The 23,154-nt window shown below is 34.9% G+C and overlaps 1 protein-coding gene across 3 annotated transcripts in view; it reads right to left on the bottom strand.

Moving 5' to 3' along the window:
• Positions 1–23,154, bottom strand: part of TMTC2 (transmembrane O-mannosyltransferase targeting cadherins 2) — a 525,981-nt gene that overhangs the window by 185,302 nt on the left and 317,525 nt on the right. For all 3 annotated transcript variants that reach the window (XM_074226527.1, XM_074226526.1, XM_074226528.1), the window contains 3 exons: positions 16,197–16,282; positions 15,428–15,612; positions 10,453–10,531 (listed from right to left, as the gene is read on the bottom strand). In XM_074226527.1, coding sequence (XP_074082628.1) covers positions 10,453–10,531; positions 15,428–15,612; positions 16,197–16,282 — 350 coding nt within the window. The remainder of the gene's footprint in view (positions 1–10,452; positions 10,532–15,427; positions 15,613–16,196; positions 16,283–23,154) is intronic.

The following is a 23,154-nucleotide window of genomic DNA, read 5'->3' as shown; positions in this document are numbered from 1 at the left end:
CGTGGTTCAAGAGCTTAACATGGTCGGAGCATCAATCTTCTAGACTTTGAGAGGTGAGGTTCAAGTAAATCTGTGATATATCAAGGGAACCTATTGTTACGAGTCTATTATGGTCGGGTTCAGGGCAAAGATGGGAAACAATTTCGATGTATTTAGCCAATGTGATTGTAGCTACTCATAAAAAAGCTAAATTAAGACATAATATCAAAATATCACTCTTAATATTCTGACAAAAATAATGAATGAAACAAAACTGAACTTCACCTTCAGGGCAGGTAGGTAGGAAGAAGATAGCTAAAATCAAAATAGATGGGAAACAGGGTAAATGTTTCATTAATCATTGTGAGATAGTGGCAGGTTTTTTTTTTGATGTAAAATAGAGATGTGAGTTTGTACAAAATAGAGATTTGTGGTTTGGGGAACATTTTTCCTGATTTTTTTCTGGATAGATGGAAATGCTCATGCTTGTTGATGTCTGCCAAGTTCAGATTAAGGAAAATTAAAATCAAGTTTAAAAATAAGAGAGATGCATGAACTGATGCTGAGTGAACTGAGCGGAATCATGAAAACAGTCAACACATTAACAACAACATTGTGAGATGATCGACTATGATGGATATAGCTCTTCTCAGCAGACCAGGGATCAAGGACAATCCTGGGACCTGTTATGGATAATGCCATCTGCATGCAGAGAAAAAACTTTGGCATCTGAATGTAGAGTAAAACATACTATGCTCACTTTTTAAAACTTTTTCTAATTCTTTCACAATATGACTAATTTGGGAACATGTTAAATATGACTGCTTATGTACAACCTATATAGTTTGCTACCAGGGAAGGGGAGAAGAAGAAAGGGTAGCAGAATATGTGGAACTCAGAATCTTGCAAAAGGATGAATGTTGAATCTTTGCATGTCAATGGAAAAAATAAATTTTTAAAAAATGAGAGGTTGGAATGATTGAGGAATCAATGGTCCTCAACTGTCAAAGGTTTTCTCCTGACCCTTTATGGGCATCTTTACTGAGGGGCTTCCACTGATTGAACAAGTTTCAACCTGAGTTTTGATGACCAGAGTGAGTGTTAATACCAATTGTTTCTGTTCTGATCAGAAACTTTTGAGTTTCTTCTCCTCCCAGATTGATTCTTTTATGAAAGCGAACTTAACCATCTTTTGTCTCAATTTTTACCTATCCTCTAAACACCAAATGGGCATTGCCTCACACTAAGACCTCACCTGGGGCCATCAACAGTCGTCCTGACTTATGCCTTGTTATTCAGACTTAGATGATTCTAGAGAAGAGAGTGAGGCTGTTGAGTCTGCCTGATTGTTTAACTTAAATCCAACTCACTTGCAAGTCAAGATATCACCCTCCTGATGTCATTGGTCCTCTGAGAATGGAGGATAAATAATAAGATGTCTGATAAAATCAAAAGAAGGGTTAATGCCTGTGTATCCAAACTAAGTGCATTTGAAAAAGGAGCAGAATCTCTTTATCTGAAATTGTGTTATCTAGAATCATAATCTACATCCTAGTTTTCTGAAAAGATGGGAGTTTCTTGGATCTACCATGCATGCATGTTCCCTTGCTTCTCAGATACCAGGGGCAAAAAAAAATCAGAAATTGGGTGATTAACCAAGTTAATTAGAACACCCAACCTTGAATTTTTTTTTTCCCCTTTGTTCATACTATTATCAATAAACACTGTAATTAGAGATAAGGAGTAAAGGACTGTGTGTCTATCACATGAGATTCAGAACTAGACCAATAAATAATCTGAAATATTAAATAAGGAGACTTCATTTGAATTAAATGAATAAATCTCATGGTCATTTCTTTTGATAGAGATCAAATGCGTTTTATCTCTATCATATCTCCCCTCAGCACCTGCTATGAAAGGTTTACCCAAATTAAGCTGACTTACAAGCTATAATAGAATGATCAGTAAATTTCTTTCCATTCTCCACTTTTAGACTTCATAAAACATAATCTAATTCCATTTTCATGAAATGTTACCAGGGTGGGGGGGGAGAAATGGTCCAAATCACCTAAATAATTAAACTGAACAATTAACTTTTAGCTAGCTTTTTAAATTTAAATACCAAACAGGCTTTAAATGATCATTGGGATTAGTCTAAGGCTCATTCAAATAAATAACTAGAAGGTACAAACCAATTTAGATTACTATATTCCCACAGGAATATTCAATAGTAGATTTAAGTAGAGGCAATGTAGAGGAAGTTGATACATGGAGAAATGGAATATTTGGAGTATGGATTGGAAACACACACACACACACACACACACACACACCACATATTAAACACATCTATGGAAAACTACAGAGCCTTTATTGATTATAGTTAAGCCAATTATTTGATTTTTTATATTACACTGTTCTGAAAACTAAATTTAAAAAAAAAGAAAGGGTGTGTGAGGCTCTTTAAGGAATGTGACAGCTTTCAATGAAGCTGCATCTCATGAAATTCAAGGCTACTGACCAAAAGAGACCACGAGAAGAAAAACTTATTCTGTTCAAGGCAACAGAATGATAAGGTAATTTTGACTGAATCTATGAGAGAAATATGTTAGATCAAGAGGGCTGGGAATAAATCTGACAACTGAAATCATAATTTAGATTGCACATCTATAAAGGAGTGTTAATTTGGGTCACTGAAATATAGATTAAAAGTTGGTAAAATCATTACCCATGAACCTTTTAACCCAAATGAAGAAATTGATGAAAAAAGAAAAATGATTTGGCTAGAGTTATACAACTAGCAAATATTTATGATAGAATTTGAACTCTGGTCTTTCCGGGCTCATTCCACACCCTAATGTTGCCTCTAAAGTTAACTGATATTCACTTTGGCTTAGAAAATTTTAATCAATATAAAATGTTGTCACAACAACAACAAATAATAAAAAACAAGAAAGCCCAGACACCAACATTTTTACCAAGAGCAATTGAGAGTGTAAGTCATATACCGATATGTAAAACACTGGAAAAAATTGAAAACTATCAAATAGAACTGTGTCACAAGGCAGCAAACATCTCTAGAGGGAAAATCAAGTTTGCAGAAAATCTGATGTGCACTTAAAATCCAAACGAATGTATTTATAAATTGTAAGGAGAACCATAGATAGGAAACTAGTACAGGTTTTACAACACTTCTAAAATGATCTACTCCTATGATCCATCACAAATAAAATGCTTCAGTTGAGTTCTAATACCTCAGATAAATGTTCTATATATTAAAGAAAAAAGTCACTTTAGAAGATGGAGGAAAAGTGAATGAATGACCAAAAACTTGAGTAAGAAACCTATTTTGAAAAATAGTAGAGGCAGGAACTTGTGGAATTCCAAAGCCCCTCCAACTGCTTTTAAATTATGACTCAAAACATATTCTAGAGTGGCAGAACCCACAAAAAGATGGAGAAAAACAATTTTCCAGCTCGAGTCTAGTCTGTTGCATCAGAGTGAGAGAAAAATGTAGTCTAGTACAAGCCACATCAATGCAGACAGAGACCTAGGAAACCAGGAGCAGGGCTTGGGGCAATGAGATAGTTTCCAGATTTTTAAGCCCAGAAGTGGTAAGGGTATGGACAACAGATCAGAAGGAGATTTACAGGGGGTTCCTTTACTGGCACAAGAGACAGGACTCTATAGTTCAATCTGGGTCACAGTCCTGGTTCTCAGTCCCAATTTGAGGAAGAACACTACCACAATAGAGTTTGTGGTCGCAGGTGAGCGGGGACCCCCCTCACAGACCCAGAGCAGAAAAGAGTGGTCATACACAAGTACAGAAGAATAGCAAACACACCTTTTCACTAGATTATTACCTCTGAAAACAGCTACACAAAAAACCTGAAGCTTGGGGAAGTACCCCCTCTACTTGGGAAGCAGAGTTCCACTTTAGCATAAAGTTAAAAGTTAAGAAATAGGCTGGAAAATTAGCAAATAGAAAAAAAAAATTCTGACCATATGGTGACAAGGTGTTTTTAGGGTTCTTTTTGCAAGACAATGGGGTAGATGACTTGCCCAAGGCCACACAGCTTGGTAATTATTAAGTGTCTGAGGTCAGATTTGAACTCAGGAACTCCTGACTCTAGGGCTGGTGCTCTATCTACTGTACCACCTGGCCACCCTCCAAAAAGATTTTAAAAAATCAAGTAATACAGGTAGAGAAAAAATTGAAAATAGAAATTAGAGTGTTGCAAGAGAATCATGAAAAAAAGAGTCAACAATTTGCTAATGGGCAAAAAATACTGAAGAAAATAGGTCCAAAGGGCAAACTATGCAAACCCTTTGATCACTACTAGGTCCACATCCCAAAGATATAATAAAAAAAAAGGAAAAGGACCTATGTGTACGAAAATATTTGTAGCAGTTCTTTTTGTGTATCAAAGAATTGGAAATTGAGGTCATATCCATCAATTTAGGAATGGCTAAACAAGTGTTGGCTATGACTGTGTTGGTAAACTTGTGCAATAAGAAATGATGAGCAGCATGCTCTGAGAAAATATGGAAAGACTAACATGAACTGATATAAAGTAAAATGAGCAGAACCAGGGGAACATCATATACAGAAACAGAAATTGTATTTACCATGAAGAATGATGTATGAATAACAACTATTTTCAACAATACACTGATTAAAAATAATTCTGGGGGGTGGCTAGGTGGTGCAGTGGTTAAAGCATCAGTCCTGGAATCAGGAGTGCCTGGGTTCAGATCTGGTCTCAGACACTTAATAATTGCCTAACTGTGTGGCCTTGGGCAAGCCACTTAACCCCATTTGCCTTACAAAAACCTAAACAAAAAAAAAAGGATTTATGATGAAAGATAAACTCCTTCTCCAGAGTAAGAACTGGTAGAACCTGAATAAAAATGAAATAATTTTTTCTTTATTTTTCTTGCTTTTTTGTCTGTTTTCTTTCTCAGAACATCATATGGAAATGTGTTTTGGAGGACTATAAATGTATAACCTATGTCAAATTGCTTGCTTTCTCAATGAGGAGGGTTTAAGGTATTTGGAAATCAACATTGTGGAGAAAAAAGTCTAACCTTTCTTTTACATGTGATTGAGAAAAAAAGAGGTAGAAATTATTTATTCCCCAAAACTATCATGAAAAATGTCATCAAGGATATGTATATCTGAGAGAGTGAGTGGTCCCACCAGATATTATGAAGAGGAAATAGTAAACCTTAGTATAGCCCAAGTATTTAATAAAACCCAAGGAAAAGGTATGTACATAAAAAAGGTTGAGTTAATCTTCTCTAGAGGATTTAATGATAGTTGTAGACAAGAATCATACAAGACCAAGTTCTGTAAATAATTTATCATCTTCTCCAATAGGATTGCCCATTTTCTTTATAAACTAAACAAGAACGGTGATGTTCAGAGGGTGAACACCATTAACTGTCAGAAATGGGTTTATATACCAAAGTCATGCCTAAAATAAATGATAATAAATGCAAAGGGCTGCTTGAGTATGTAGTTTTAAAATCATTATTTGATAGAGGATTTCTTATTTATTTCTTTGATTGATTCCTGCAATAATCGTCATGGCTGTCACGAATGGCTTAAGGTGACTAATATTATTATGCTCATTTTTATAGACCAGAAGACAATAGATTTAGAACTGAGAGAGACCTCAGAGGTATCAAATTCAACCCCCTAATCTGATGGAAAAAGATTCTGTGACTGGCCCAGGATGACTCACCTAAGCCTATTTGAAGATTGAGATCCTACTGAACCCAATTCTGGAATCCTATCTATCTCTATGATATATATCCATATCCATATCCATATATGCATGTATGTGTGAATGTATGTATATATCTATATCTATTTATCTATCTATCTATATATTTAGATAGATAGATATAGCGAGAAATAAATATGCATACACAATTACAACTTCATTTCTGTTGATGTATTCTAAGTATTCTGACTCTGATTTATTTTATCTCTGAATCTGACTCACACAAATCCTAAGGAGGTCATGATGCTTAGTCAAGACATCCTCAGTCTCCAACTATCTTCTTAGGGCAATGAAATCTTAGACATCAAGATAACATTCTTATCTAGGTTTACAAAAGCTTAGAGAGGAATTACCACAAAAGTCCTCAAACATAAAAATATAATACCTTAAAAATGGCCACATCTTCAAAAAAAAAGTTGAAATCTTTGGATATTATTACCTAGAAGTGCAGAAAAATAAGGTAGAAGCCACACTTTAAATTTTAATTACAATTTGCAAATAAATACTTAGCCATAGAAATGTTAAATGTTTTTATTACGTGGTCAGAATAAATAAACTTTCATGTAGAGGCAGTACAACCCCATAAACCTGGATAAAATTCCTTTCTCTTCCTTGCTGAAGGCAACTCTTTTAGCCATGGGACTTTCCTACAATTCCCTACTGTTTCACTCCACAGGTAGAACTTTGCCTTTGAGAACAGAGCCTTACACTTCTCCTCACTTCCCCCTCTTGGATCCCTAGGCTAAGCTCTCCCCCATCTTTAGGAGGTCATTCCTAAGGCCCTAATTATTAGATTTTTCCTCCACTACTCCCCCCTGCCCAAATTATTCTGAATATAGCTTATATAATTTATATGTGTACACCCTTGTTACTGTTCAACCTGTATTCAAAAAGAGGACCAATGACATCACACAGGCAATATTCTATATATAAAATGAATTTAAGTAAGGCAGAATATGTTGCATCCAAGATACAATATAAATACCAAGAGGGAACTGTTGCACTTTAATTTTTGTATCCCCCAAAGCCCAGCACAATGCCTTATGTTGAATAAATTTTTGTTGAACTTCTTTTTGCCTTACTTTTTCATCTATAAAGTGGGAATATAAATACTTCAACCAGCTGCCTAAAAGGTCTTCATGAGGATAACACTTTGTAAAACATAAAACATTAAGTAAATCTGGCTTGTAGCAAGAAATGTGATGAAAAAAATAGGATAGGTAATGTTTATATTATTTAATTAATACAAGGAACCTGGCTGAAAATTCTTTTTTTTTTTATCAATGCAATTCTTTCTTTGCAAATTAAACTCTTATAAAAAGTCATTTTGAATACTAAGAGGTTAAATAATTGGCCTAGGGTCATATAACCAATATATGTCAGAGATGAGACTGGAACACAGGTTTTACTGACTTTGAAACTGGGAAGACTATGTTAGATTGTGCCACAATTATTGGCTTAAGTGACTTGACCAGGGTTGCAAAGCTAGTAATTATCTAAAGCCAGAAATGAATTTAGGTCCTCCTGGTTCCAGGCTGGTACTCTATCCACTATGCCAACTCACTGCCCCATTAAAATTTTATATGATTTTCATGTGGGAGGGAACCAAAGGATTTGGATTTTTTTTTATATTTGATAGTTTGGTCATTTAAAATTATTCTATATCCCAGTTCAAGCCTACCTTTGAAGTCATTTTCTTCCCCAAAACTACCACTGTCTTCCTCCCTACCTCCAAGAGATGAGAGGGAGAGAGGGAAATGCACATGGAAGGGTGAGGGGGGGTTGTATAGTCAAACACACACTTCATATTCTATTATTGGACTCTATAGGATGCTAATAAAATGTAAATGTGTGAATTAGAAAACAAGTCCGTGGTTGTTGATAATCTTGATGGAATAATCACAGCCTGCTGACAGTCTAATAAAACTGATGAATTGATAACACAATTCATTTCCTTGGCCATTTATCTTGTCAAATGGTAGGCTAATAAAATATACTCAAAGTAAAGTAAACACTCTGGGGAGTTCATTCATTTGACTAGATGAGAAATTGGTATATGGTAAAATGACTGTCAGTGAGCAGCTTTTACTGCAAACAGAGCCAGATGACAATCTTTCATACAGTCTTAAATGGATGATGATTGCTAAGGGGATAGATGTAATTAAGATTTTTTAGAAAAATGCTTTAGAGTCTCTCCCAAAGTTCTAAAAACATCATTCAATGACTGAGAGTGGGGGAAAAAACCATTCCTGAAGCATAAAAAGTTTAAACAATCATCTCCAGAAGTATTCTTATCCTTGGATGGAGATGAGCTTAACACTCATAGCAGAAATATGGGAATCCAACCTCAAAAGGGAGCCAATTCTAAATCAATAAATTCATTTGTCTAAATCAGGAGTTCTTAACCTGGGGATCATGGACTCCAAAAATTTGGGGGCATGGATTTCATTTGGTAAGGATTTAGAGAGGGAAAAAAATTACATATTTATTTTCCCTAACCTCTAAATAAAATGTATTATTTACTGAAATAATGGATGTAGGCAACAATAATGAAATGACTTTAATTAAGTCATTTAATTAAAATAAACTAAAATTTTAATTAAAATAAAATTTAATTTTAAACAAATGAGTTGATCTATTTTAATGCATTAATAGAGAAGCACATATTGTAATATAACAAAACTTTCAAATATTTTAATAACTATTTCAATATAAATGGTTTTCTTTGTTAAACTTATGAAATATTCTGAGGTGTCCATAAACTTCACCAGATTGCCAAAGGAGTTTGCAACAACTAAAAAATAGCTAATTTGGTTTAAATTAACTTTGTAGAATTTTATTAACATTAACAATAATTGAAACAAACAGTTGATGCTGACATCCAAAGCTATTATAAGAATTCTGTCCTCAAAGCTTCAAGTATCAAACTAAAAAGACAAAATGACAATCCTTCCCAGTATCCCTGCAATGATAAATAATTGACATCATTCTCTTTTGACAGTTGAAGAAATGTGGCAAAGAAAAGATAAAGGAATTATGTAAAAAAATCAGGCCAGCATCAACAATGATTTCTAATTATGATCATTCTCTCCAAACTTCTTGAAGAATTCTCTATTAAATTCTTATCTGTGAGCATTTGAATATATAAAAGTATTGAGAATGAGGGAATAATTTTTAAAACTTTAATTTTTATATAATCTATTAGAATGACTAGATATGTTTCAGATAGAGAGAATAAAAGTACTGTGATTTGAAATATAATTGAGGAAGTAAAAGAAAGGGAAGAAAGGTGGTTGTTTAACAGTGATCACTCATTATTTTTTACATCCTTAACTTTTGATTAAAAATGGGAAACTGAGGCAAAAGGAAAACAGAAATTGGATTCTTCATTAAGCCCTGAACATTTTATGAACATTTTATTTATTTATTTTATGAATATGTTATCTATTATAACTGCTTTTCTATGTTATAATAAATGAAGCCCAAGTCTCAGAGAAGTATATAGAATGGGGGATTCAGAGTCAGAAAGATCAAGTAATTATTAGCTACATGATGTTGAGTAAGTTGTTAAATTTTTCTATGTCTCAGTTTCTTCATTTATAAAAAAAGGTGATTGGACTCAAGGAAAGTCTAAGGTCTTTTTAAGCTCTAAATCTATTTATCTATGATTTATACCCAATAAAACAGGTAAATTCATAGTTTGCAGTAAAAAGGAAAAAAGCAAACACAAACACACACAAAAAAGTAGAGTGGAAAATCATACCCTTCCCCATTAAACATTTCCACCCAAGTAACTTTTCATCAAATGTTTCTCATTTGTTCATTTTTACCCTTAAAATTTAAGGGTGGGGGGGAAGCTTCCCATTGTCATATGGTGAGTTAACATAACTATTTGAGTCTTTCAAATTCTAGTAACATAATTTCTTCATAGGAAAGTTGTCAACTCACTACATATGATAAACAGAAATAATAGGAATAATTCTGGTCTCATTCAAGACATCTTAAGCCAGGGGGATTCCTGTAATTTATTTTTTTTTTGAGACTGGGTCTCCCTAAATGCCCATCAGAATAAGGATATTTTTTGCTTTGTTTTTCAAGTCTGGGTCAGTTGACCACCCCTTAGTGCTCTCTGCCACCTAGAATTCACTCTACTGGTTCCAGGGATGGATACCTGACTGGATATCATCCTAGATTGCAGCTCAGTAATTTTAGATTTGAGCAACAGATATATCATAAATATACCATATCTGATGGGAATTCTTAAGCTTTTGCGTGTGTTTGTGTGCCATAGTCCCCTTTGCCAGTTGAGATAAATGGACCAAGCTTTACATGCTTTCTGGATAATGGGAGGATTGGATTCATTTGAAGAAGCCACTATTAGGTTAAAAATAATTTAGGAGAGATGGTCTCACGGTATCAGATCACATTCATGAGGGGGAAAAAATTCTGCAGATGCATTTGGATTCATGGCCAATTCATGAAAATTCCTTATTTTAACTCATTTCCTACATCTTTTGAACAGGTGTTCTGCTGTTTGACTTCTGCAGGTGAGGGCCATTTATGAATCAACTTGATTTGTGGGGATTAATGAGGTAGGTTATTTCAACTGCAGGTAATATAAGCCCATAATTAAATTCATCACAGGGTACCTGAATGTCAATAAGAAAATGAATAGTGGACTTACCTATCATGTTATACAAGCTCTGGGGAGCAAATTGTCGAGGCATTTTCTGAATAGCTTCCTTATAGACGGTAAGTGCTTCCTAATAGAAGAGACAAGAGAATGGACAAGTTGTCAATGGGAGTGCTAACTATAAAAAAAGGTTTCAGTGAAAAGAAGACGTAAACCACCCTCTGAACCAAAGTTACAATCTTCCTACTGGAATAATAATAATAATAATAATAATAATAATAATAATAATAATAATAGTAATAGTATTGCGATTTTTAAGCACATCTGGGTCAAAGGAAATTGAGTATATATCAGTACATATCAGCCCCATGAGTAAAAGTGCACAGTCCAAGTGGCAAAGGAAGCAATATAAAAGTTGAGTATGCCCACATATCTATTAGCAGAAGTGTTTTAAATTTTTTTTTTTAGTTCACACAAGTTATAAAACTAGAAAGAGATTAAAGCACCTCAAATTTGGAACTCCTAGGGCAGTTATTCCAAGGCTACAGTGTCTTTAGCTCTGTGATGTCTATCAAATAATGATTATTGGGGTGGCTAGGTGATGCAGTGGATAGAGCACTGGCCCTGGAGTCAGGAGTACCTGAGATCAAATCCGAATTCAGACACTTAAAATTACCTAGCTTTATGTCCTTGGGCAAGTCACTTAACCCACTTAACCTAAAAAAATTATTATCCTGGTACATCAGACTGTTTCTATTACCTTAGTGAAAAAATCAAGGGCATGTATCCCATTCTCTTTCTTTTCTGAGTAAAATTGTTATTACGTTATCACAGATTTAGAGTTGAAAAGCATCATAGCAGTCAGCTAGTTAAACCCCTTTATTTTACAGAAGAGAAAACCAAGCAAATCAATTTTACAGAAGGGAAAACCAATCAAAAAGATCAATGACTGGTCCAAGGACACAAAAGTAGCAAGTAGGAGAGAAGTGGGATTTGAACCCTGTCCTCTGCATCCTAAATCCATGGCCCTTTTGACTATACTATTGGATGAAAGCTGTAAGGAAAATATTTCTAGGAATTACAACGGAAATAGCAACTACACCTGTGATTTCATTGGTACATGGAACTCCTAACAGAGCAATGACAAAACTGAACAGGGCTTCCTCTTTACAAAAGGTAAAGGATTCCTTCTTATTAGATGTCACTTAATAAAGACTTTAAACAAAAGCTAGATGATGACTTATGTATTATCTCATTTGAACCTCACAACAATACTGTAAGATAGGTACTATTTTTACAATTAGAGATTTCTATAGATGAAGAAACTGAATCTGAAAGAATTTTAATCAATGACCAAGCCTAGAGTTAGTAAGTGTCTGGGATGGGAATTGAACTCAGTTCTTCCAAACTCCAAGGCCAAGGGGATCCTCATTGAGGTTGATTTTTGGACTGAATGGGCCTCTGAGGTTCATTTCAGCTTTCTGATTCTGAACCTGAATCTCTTAATGAACTGACCATAGGATTCATTGGATGAGATAATTAGGAGGAATGTTTCATCTAGTCAACCTCCCCCCATCTTTAAAATGAAGAAACTGAGATGTGGAAAGGTTAAAGACTGCCCAGGATCCACATCAAATAAGTATATGGGCCAAGATTGAAACCCAATGCTCTTTCCATTATACTATACCATTTCACATAATATTGATAATATAATCAGATATAGTATGTCCTTGAAGTCTAATATTTTATTACAAACATGGAAAATAAGTGTATAAAAATCCACATATAATGTAGGTATTCATATATTTACATATATGTGGACATATACACATTCATGTATGCATACATGAATATGATATACAATGATATACATATATATGCAAATATTTGTTTATGTATATCCAACTAGTAAATTCTAGTATTCTTTTATCAAGTAAATTTTATTTCAATGACATAATATAATCTAATGAATGATTAATATGTCAATAACAAATAATCTATATAGACAAAGATGTTAATGCATTAATATGCATTCTATTCTACTTAGGAAATCAAGGAAACAATAACATTTCACAGACTCAAACAATTTAAAAGAAGAAAAAAATCAAGCCATACTTAGTTCAACTATGTAATTTTAAAGAAATTTGAAAATAATTACTTAGAAATCAACAAACATGCATACAGAGAAGTTAAACACTTTGCTCAAGTGGTTTAGGAATAGAATTAGAGGCTGAACCTGTGATTTTACTAATAATACAAAGGATCCCTGCTTGAGGCAGATTCCTCAACCACATTTTATATATATATATATATATATATATACATATATATATATATATATGTATATATACAGAAAGAGAGAAGTTGGTCTTCTCTGTTACACACACACACACACACACACACACACACACACACACACACACACACACACTAATTTAATGAGACTTTCCCTTTAGTCTATATGTATCCTCAGTACTTAGAATTCAGTAGGTACTTAATAAATGCTTGTTAGCTGATTGATTCAATGGCAACATCAGGACTAGAACTTATCTCTATTTCTGGATTCATATTCCAAATGCTTAAAGATTCAAGAATCATCAGGCTAAATTGCAGTAAAGAGGACAATCTTCATATGTCTACCTCCAGCTATAATTTTCAGATTTTAGTCTTTCCCTAGGAATTAAAAGGGTATTTGAGATTTGCCCAAATCAAAAGCTGAAATAACAATTTTGTAGCTCTCTTTTGCCTTCAAGGTAACTCTCTCTTACTCTCTCTCTTTCTCCCCCCCCTCTTGTCTCTCTCCTTATACACATACATACACACACACACACACACACACACACACACACATACACACACCCCTCCTTTCCTGTATTCTATCACCCCCTTTTTTAACCAGTTAATTGTTCCATTCAACAAAGACATCCCTAGAACAAGACAGCTCTATGTAATGCTTATAAAACCATCCATTCTAATTAACCAAGGTCTGACTCTCCCCCCCACTACCCCACCCTAATACATGATAATTTTGAATATCTGCAAGCAGTGGAAGCTAGCCATAGGGATTCTTAACAGTATATATGATGGTTTACTTTTTAAATTGCAAAGCAGCCCATGCACAAAGGCAAAAGCTGAATGAAGAAAAAAGAAAAAAGAAGTGTGACAACACATCGCCCCTATGGCAATGCAAATGTATTTAATTAGAAATGATAACAACACATGTTCAATCTATATCAGATTACTTGCTGTCCTGTGGAGGAGGAAGGAGAGGAAGGGAGGGAGAAAAATGTAGAACTCAAAATCTAACAAAAAATGAACGGTGAAAATGATTTACATTTAACTGGGGAAAAATAACAATAACAACAACCACCCCAAATCATAATCCTTTGTGCGTCATCCAACAGGTCAATAAAAAAGTATTTAATAAATATAACTAAGTTGCGTTAAGTGGGATTCTTTTTATAAATCATGCAAGAGTATCACAAAAGGAAAGTGTTAAGCATTTAATGAGAGCAAAAGGAAAAAAAAACACATTATCTGCTATTACCTACTGAGCATATAGGGGTTTCAGATGAACCAAATTTATCAAAAGCTATTATTTCAAATAGTAATATCCTCATTTATAAAGCACAAACTTTTAGCAAATTTGATTTCCTTTAGGCATGAGCCAGACTATATCATGAATCGTACTGTTCTCATTGCAACTCTGCCCATCCCAGCTAAACTAAAAGCTATGATTGCAGTATAATTTTGATTTTTTTTAATACTATCTACCGAAAAAGTGGGAAGCATTAAAGACAAAAAAAAAATGCATCAGAATAAAGCAGGAAAAATGCTGCATGTGGAGACAAAGGATCTGGGTTCAAATACTAGCTCTACTTCCTGTGCGAACTTGGGCAAGTTTATTTAATCTTTCTGGATTTCAGTTTCTTCATTTGTAAAAAAGGAGAGAGCTGAACTATATAAACAGAGGGCTTTTCCAAGTCCTCATCTATGATCCTGTGAATTGTTTTAATAGTTAGAAATTAATAAAAAAGAAGGGAATAGAAAAGAGTTAAAAATTTTAGGGCTAGAGAAGAATGGAGGAATTGAAGAAAACATATTCATATAAGATTGGATTTATAGGCGACAAAGTAGATAGAGCTCTGAGCTATATTCATTGTTCAAATTCAGTCTCAGATACTCACTAGCTGTATCACCCTGGGCAAGTCATTTAACCCTATTTGCCTCAGTTTCCTCATTTATAAAATGAGCTGAAGAAGGAAAGGACAAATTACTCCAGTACCATTGCCAAGAAAACCCCAAATGGGGTCCTGATGAGTTGGACATGACTGAAAAGTGACTTAACTACAATATAAAATGATGTAAGAGACAGCGGGTTATTAAAACTCATTATAATGGGTTATAATGCTCCAAGAACTTGATTCTGTATTACCTTTAAGCACTACAGTTGAGTTTCCTGGAACAAAAAGAGGAAAGAGGTGTTTTGAAGTATTCTAAATTTACTTACAAACCAATCTCTCTAAGATGGATATGCTCTCAAACTTGGAGTCAGAACAGGCTGGATTTGGATTCTGCAGTGACATAAACTAGATATTAACTCTGAGGAAGTCACTTAATCTTTCACTGCCCTAGACGATTCTTTAGATCTCCATGGTACAGAATATTTTGCAGTCTGAGTTCTAAAGAGAAGTTTCTTTACCAAGAATCAACAATATTGGAGAGGGTGAAAAAGAGAGATGGATGGATAGATAAATAGATAGATAGATGATAGAGAGAGAGAGAGAGAGAGAGAGAGAGAGAGAGAGAGAGAGACAGAGCAAGGCAGAGAGACAGAAAGAGAGAGTAGAGGATAGAAAGAGAGAAAGAGAGGGGAGGGAGCGAGAGAAAGAATAAAAAGAAGAGGGAGAAAGAGAAAGAGACAGAGAAAGAAGAGAGAGGAGAGGGGAAAAAGAGAGAAAAAGGAGGGAGAGAGAGAAAAAGGAGAGAGAGAGAGAGAGAGAGAGGAATAAACAGTTGGTCTGACCTCATAGCGACCTTGTTCATGATAGAGTTTTCCCAAATTATAAAGGCAGCTGGTAACAGAGCTCTTATGGGTATGAGGATCCTTCAAGTTTTCATCAGGGATCTCTGAACACTTTATGAATGTACGGCGGGCTTCTTCACTCTTCCCTTGGTTCATGAGAATAATGCCAGTATTTAAATATGCAGCTAAGGGAGAAAGAAAAGGAAATATAAGTTTAAGTGGATCATTGAATCTGAGGCTAAAAACAACATTACTCTATTAGTTAGGGGTAACATTTCTACCGTTTGGGAATGACTTTATGACGGGGATTCTTAATTTTTGTGAGGCATGGATTCCTTTGGCAATCTGGTGGCACTTATGAATCTCTCATCAGGATAATGTTTTGAAAACATAAAGAAAATATAAAGGATTCCAGAGGAAATCAATTGCATTGAAATAAATTCGCCTACTATCATGGGTTTAGCTGTGGGGGTTCCAGAAGGAGGAGAGACATAGTCCTATCTTCAAAGAGCTTTCATTGGAAATGAGGAGTATTTGTATCCATAAGAAAACAGATAGATGTCATAACAATTTAAAAATTAGAAAACCCATATGTTAGCAAAGCTTGACAATTACTAATGAAATCACAAAAATAGACACTTCTGAGGATTACTAAAATTATTTAAATTGGCTATAATGTTATTGATTTTATGCTCACTTTAAATCCCACAGTTGAGTTTCCTAGGATAAGAAGAAAAGAAATATTTTTAAATATTCTAATATTACTTACAAGCTAACGTAGGCCTGCTACCAATTGCCAGTTTATAGTAATGCAAGGCTTCTGTGAATCGGCCATTCTCCTGTAGAAGTAACCCTCTGCATGAGGAAAGAAAACACAAATTGGAAGAGAAAAAAGATATATTACTGAAATAGGAACCACAGAGTTTTTTTTATAAGCACAAAATAAAAATGTTAAAAAGTTAAATAAAATATTAACCTATTTCAACAAAAAACAAACTATAAAAAAAGAGGAAATGATCTGGTAAGGGAGAAAATAGTGAATAGTTATCAGCTTCATTCAAATGTTTATCCATGGAATTAGGAAGTAATTACAAAAGAAAATTGTATAACCACAGTTTTCCTCCCTTTTTCAAATAAACCCTTTCCTTATACCATTGCCAGGCACTTCATTTTTTTTTTTTCCTCTTGGAGTATCTGTAGGCTCACATCACTTAGCAAAGGAAATTTGGTCTAGACAGTGACATGTCTGGAAATATGAGCTGTCCTTTAGCCGGGCCATGTTAGGCCATATCTGTGAGACATGAGGCCATCACTACCCTAGGCATCATTCACTTAGCTTCAGATGATCCTGAGCCAAAGGGGGCTGAGGAAAGAGGGTAAGGGCAACAGAGAAATGGAATCAGCTTTATGGAAAACAACTGTTTATAATCCCTGTTGTTATTTCCCTATTAACTTGAGCCAAAGCTAGAAGTTTGAATTTCAAGGGTTCCAAGCAAAATTTCAATCCATTTTCACAGGGAACACCTGTCACCATAGACCCTGGGAAAAATCTTTTTTATCTGAGCTCTGAAGAAGGGAAAGTCACATCAGCAAGAGCTGTGCATTTTGGCAAAGTCTTTTCTAGGATATCTGAAAAAACCCAAATGAAAATCTATTCCTAAACAAGATTTTCTAATTTAGAATACAAAATTATGGGCAGTTAAGGAATTGAAGTTAAGAGCAGTCAACTTTATTAGTAGTCTTTTTAAAAAGACAAAGTTGATTTGTCTTTTCGATGCCCCAAATATCTATTCCCCCTCTTCCTGGGGGGTGGGACCACCTTATCCTGGACTTAAGAGAGTAAAGGTATACTTTGAAAAATCAATTTTTTGAAGTTACTTTTTTTTTCCTTATAGAAAGGAATATATTGTGGTAGAAAGTGTACTAACTTTGTAGTCAGAAAACCCAAGAGTTTGAATCTCCTTTACTCCTTTACTCCCTTAAATAATTCACTTAACCTCTCTTGGAGTCATTTCCATCTTATAGGGAAGGTAGACTACAATATTAATATTCAGTAGCATCATGAAAATCTTACAACCAAATCACCATAATTTCATTTTAAAAAGAAAAGAAAACCTACTTCCATCATAGGAGTTAGATAATTATCAGTTAGATAATTTTAATCACTGGCAAGGATCGGAATGCAAACTGCACCCCAGCAGAGATAATTACTTTTTTTGGAAAGGAAAGCGTTTTTGCTGTTGTTTTCTTTTTTTTTTTTAATAATTTCTTTAAGAATTGTTATGTTCATCCTTGTAGATTGAACAATATAACATTTTGTGAAACCTTTCCAGGAATCACCATCCTGGAGAAGCAGAGGTATTGTGGACTAGGAAGGAGAGAGAGACGGAAGAAGAGGGATGTGGGAGGATTGGAGCAAGCCCAGAGAAACCTGGGACAATAATCCACACTGCAACAACATTGTATTTGCTTTCTGAAGAATTGTTTCATTGAAGTTCCTGTATCTAATATCAATACCCCAAAGGTCCATTAAATGGGGCTCATCTTAAGAGGTTTGGATGGTGTACCAGGGGTACCAGTCTATGGGACGGTTCAGTGGGTGAAGGAGAGGTTTGCATTTTGGGAAATTTGGGGTCCATTCCAAATGATACTTGGGGTCACTCCAAGTGACCACTCAAGAAGTGAGTTCTGTCTGGTAGCTGCATTGCCATCTGGTGGCCAAATCACATATTACACCTCCTCAACCACTCCAATATCAGCTTGCACAGCCCTCCCTCACTTGACTCCAATTCACTTGCAAGTCATAGAGCATCACCTCCCTGACGTCAGGGGCCTCTTCAAGAATGAAGGGAAAACAGCAACAAAGCACTCGACCCATAAACAAAGCAGTAACTGAGCCACTTTGTGGGACGGCAGAAATCAGGGGAATGAGCCATAGTCGTTCTATCATTTACTAAGGGCATCTTTTAAACAAGGCATCACATTCACTGTCCGTACCCCCCGTCACTTATATACATCATTTGCCTAAAAAGCAGAACTCAATGATGGAAGATATTAATTTGTATCTGTATAATGTATTTTGTCATTATACATACTGTAATTCATCGGAATCTTTAAGATGAGAAAAACATATATTTGCTAGAATCTCAACTATATTGGTGAAGAATCTCCAGCTGTTACACACTAGTGTCTGACATGTAGTAAGGGCTTAATTAATAATCTATCATTTTGAAAGTCAAACAAATTGCAATTCCAAGGGAGGGGAAAAAAGATCATAAAAGCATCCATTCAGAGCTGGAAGGGATCTGAGAATCCATTTATACGAACTCTCTTGTTTTTTTAAAAAGAGGAAACTGAGGTCCCAAATGATTGAATAACTTGGCCAAGATTGCAGAGGCAGTAAATGCCAATGGACCTAGATCCACAAATGTAGGTTCATTGTCATCATTAAGATAATGAACCACATTCCTTCTAAGAACAATTATATCATCAACCTATTTTGCAGAGTAATTTAAAATACACAGAGAGCAGATGGGGTAGACATTATCTCCATCTTACCAAAAAGGAAACTGAGGATCAGACTTGCCAAAATCACTCAGTTAGTACATGACAAAACCAGGACAAGACTAAGGACTAAAGACAAGGACTAAGTTTTCCAATTCCTAGTCCCCGGCTCTATGCACTATAGCCAGCAACTTATCTCTGATTTGTAATCAATTGAGGAAACACCTGAGAATTTGCCTGTTTAGGGGAGCTTGATCCTACTCATGTGGGATTAAGTACTAAAATCCTTATCTTCATAACTGTTGTCCCTCAACCTCTTCATATCAATTGCTTTGAGGAGGATGGAGATCTAAAGAGAGAAAAAAAGCCAAGGGAAAAGGAAGAGGAAGAGAAGAGGCAGGAGAAGATAAGATGGAGGAATCTCTGGAACAATTTTTATTTGCTAAGTAATATTGGACAGAAAATCAGTCTCAGTATCCAAAATACAACTGTAGCCTTTGATAGATGACCAACTGAGTTAACCAGTTAAACTCTCTGTGCTTCCAGGAAATTATCTAAGATTTAAAGATTCCAATCTATATTACTAAAGGAATTTTCCTCACTAGAGGTACCTCCTACCAATAAAATCACAGATAGGTCAAAAAAAGAGAAAATGGAGCTTTCTACATCTGCTTAAACATTTTTGGAATGGGAAGAGGTGTGACCTGTTAATTATTCTCCATGACCTAGAAACATAGGGATTTACAAAGATACTACAAATTTCCTCATCTATTTGGACAGGAAAGCTCAAATATTTTCAGAGGACAGAAAAATAAACAGAACCCCTCCATTAGATGACAGGGGGGGAAAAAGGGGAGAGAGAATGGTCTAAAGGATTGATTACACAGCAATCTATCTAAGAATACAACAGAAATGTCTTAGTGAGTCCCTAAATGAAGACCAAAACCTGGATGTCACAAAACAAGATATTATGATTAATTACAAATACTGTCTTCGATTCCAAATCTTTTTCAGTTTATTTTAAAGACAACACATGGGTTAAATAGAATTTTTTGTTGTTTTTCCATAAGGAAAAAAAAATCACAGATTAACCTACCTCAGGCACAACCCTAATATCAGACCTCTTCACAAACATTTAAAGAATAGTATAGTAGAAATGTCTATTATGGGAGTGGAGGACATTGATTGCCAAGAAAGCATGAATATTCCTCTGAAATATTGAATATTCATGATATATCACATTTTTCAAAAGTTAATGAATCTTTCATGTTCATTTTTTTAGAATATGTATTATTCCCCTTCCTCCCCCTCACTTTTTCCCTAGTACTACCAATGGCAGATCCTGTTTCAGATATGATCACATTTCACAAACCCACCAAAGAGCTCTGAGTACAATGAGAAAATTTGCAAGTCACCAGAAACCATCATTTTTCCATGGGCACTGGCTGGGTTATGGGTACTGTGAATTCATAAGTATTTTGATTGTTATATGCCTGCAACCTGTCCCATTGCAGTAATTTGCTTTTAACCATGAATACATTAGTCCACTGGAAGAGAATTTAACCTATAGTGTTCTTTTGGCTGTACATTTAAATTCCTGTCGATTCCAGCAGTGGCCCCATTAAGACCAACCTTTTGTTAGCGAGGGTTTTTCATTTTGGTTACAGAACTCATTCTTTGTCTGACTGAATAGGCTAAAGAGCAGTTAGAAACCATTTACATAGTAAAAGTAAAGACAGAAATAAAGGGGGACCTGTATTTTAATAAGATGAGAAACAATCTGCTGCCTGAAAAAGACCGTGTATTTTGTGTGTGTGTGTGTGTTTGTGTATGTGTGTATGTGTGTGTGAATATTTGGGAAAGATGGTATAGTTAATTATGCCCTAGTCTCTGAAGAAACTTCCAATTTTTTTGATAGATTAAAAAGTTGAATGGATTTTAGGGAAAAATATTATATTGCTTTTCTAATCTAACATAATTTTATTAAATTAATAAGCATTACCCTAACAGAAGGGAATCTGGGGCATATGACAAGTGCCAATATTATATATAAAGATTTATTTTCCAGAGGGGCAAAAGAGTGTTTACCCATGCCAAAGTAAAATAGGTTAGGCTGATGGGAGGGAGTGTATCACTACCTCTCTATCTCAGCAAAGGATTTCTTTTTCATTGAAGATCAGAGAACATGTTTTCCTTTTCAACTTCTCTCACCATCTCTTCTAACTAAACTTCTCTGCTCTTTATTTATTCAGAATGCTAAATAGCTATGGAAATAAAATCTGCAGAGAGCTCCAATTCTAGATAGAAGAAAATACACATGATTATTTCTAAAAAAAATTTCTAGTAAATTTAACTGAAAAACTTATAAAATAATATATCTCTCTACATTTATTTATATATTTATTCAGAATGCTAAATAGCTAAGAAAAATATAAGCAATTAGCTTTTTATGTACATATGTTCATTTTATGTACATATGTTCATATACACATGCATATATTTAAGGGAAAAAGGATAGTATTAATCATATCACTAATAGTTTTCATTATTTCATGCTTACATAGGCTGCTGATATATTGTTTTCCTTAATTTTCTTTAAATGAAGTGCCCTCCTCACCTCTAGTAATCGTGCTCAAATAAGTCTGCCCCCTTATTTAACTGCTTTGCCTTGCAAAAACAAAACAAAAAAGCAAACAAAACAACCTTCTTTCTCCAAACTTCCCTTTTCACTAAAGACAAGAATTTTTGGATTTGTTTTTAAATATATCACCATGTTCTGATACTTGATTAGAATTAGGAGGAAAAAACAGTAATGTTTAGAATTAACAAGCAAACATTTAAGTATAAATATGCATACAACTCCCAACCCACACTAAACTTTGAAAAGCAAAAAAATGCTGGTACATTCAGATGGCTCTTCATCCTGACTAGAGGCTATGATTCATTTCTTTGGGGAGCTGTCCAGTCCTGCCAGTCATCATGAAGAACCTGCCAATTGTCTCATACCCCAAAGGTACAGGAGAAGCTCTCCTAGGAAAGAAAACTACAGGGGTCATCTCTTTCTTGAAAAGAGATCCAACTTGTAGTCATCATTTTTACACTGACAACTTTGACACAAAGGCAAGGGCAGAAACACAATTTTCATAAAAGTTAAAATATAATGACATTCATCTCCACTTCAGTCAACACACCTGCAGAAATGTTATGAGTGGCTTGGAATTAGCTGAGTCCTTTGGGGAGAGGAGTTGCCTCAGGAGGCCTAAATCTTCATTAGGACCTTTCATCTCAGATTCTTCTTAGTTTTAAAAGCATATGGTTTTCATAAAGATTGAATTGGAGATACTCAAGACCTAGGGTTATTAAACCATGTTGAAGGACATTATTATGTTTAAGAATAGGACTGATTAACAAAGAGCACAGGAGGCTTGGGTCAATAAAGTCTGTGTTCGAACCCCACCTCAGACAGTTACAAGTTATGTGACCTTGGACAAGTCACTTGACTTCTATAGGCCCTGGTAACCATCTATTAAATCATAGCCAGGCTACTATTCTCTGTGTGTGTGTGTGTGTGTGTGTGTGTGTGTGTGTGTGTGTGTAGTATTATAGATCCTTCTAGTTTTCAAGCATATACAGTAGCATACTATTTTGAAAGTACCCTTGTCAAATTTAGAGAACAGAAACCTCACCAACATATTACTAAAGAAGGGGAAAATCATTTTTGAAATCTCATAAACTAAACTATTTAAGGGATGTGATATTATGATTATTTTCATAATGAATTTATGGGTCACGTTGATACAAGAAAAACATCTTGTCAGTCTAGGTCAGGTATGGGGAAATGTTTTTTCTGCCAAGAGCCATTTGGATGTCTATAACATCATGTGTAGGCTATACAAAATTATCAATTTAAAATTACCCTATTATATTTGGTCAAATAGTTAATAAATTCACCCCTAAAAAGCTCCTAGATTTACTGAATTTTGAGTCCTGCCTGTGGTTATCGAGGCATTGCCAGATGAAACGATTTCCCTGCCCCTGGTCTAGGTAATCCAGTGAGGTTTGGTGGAAACAATGGTGCCCTACGATTCAGAGAATATGGGTTCAAACCTTGAATCAGCTATCTACGCCTTGCGATCTTAGAAGTCAAAACCTCTTTGGATAGGAGGACTGTACTACATGACTTCTGAGGACCCTTCTAGTTCTAAACCTACGACAAAATGAAG

This window comes from Macrotis lagotis, chromosome 2 (assembly GCF_037893015.1).
Source record: "Macrotis lagotis isolate mMagLag1 chromosome 2, bilby.v1.9.chrom.fasta, whole genome shotgun sequence".
Classification (NCBI taxonomy): domain Eukaryota; kingdom Metazoa; phylum Chordata; class Mammalia; order Peramelemorphia; family Peramelidae; genus Macrotis; species Macrotis lagotis.
The sequence above is the reverse complement of the archived record's forward strand: the minus strand, read 5'-3'. Positions and strand labels throughout refer to the sequence as shown.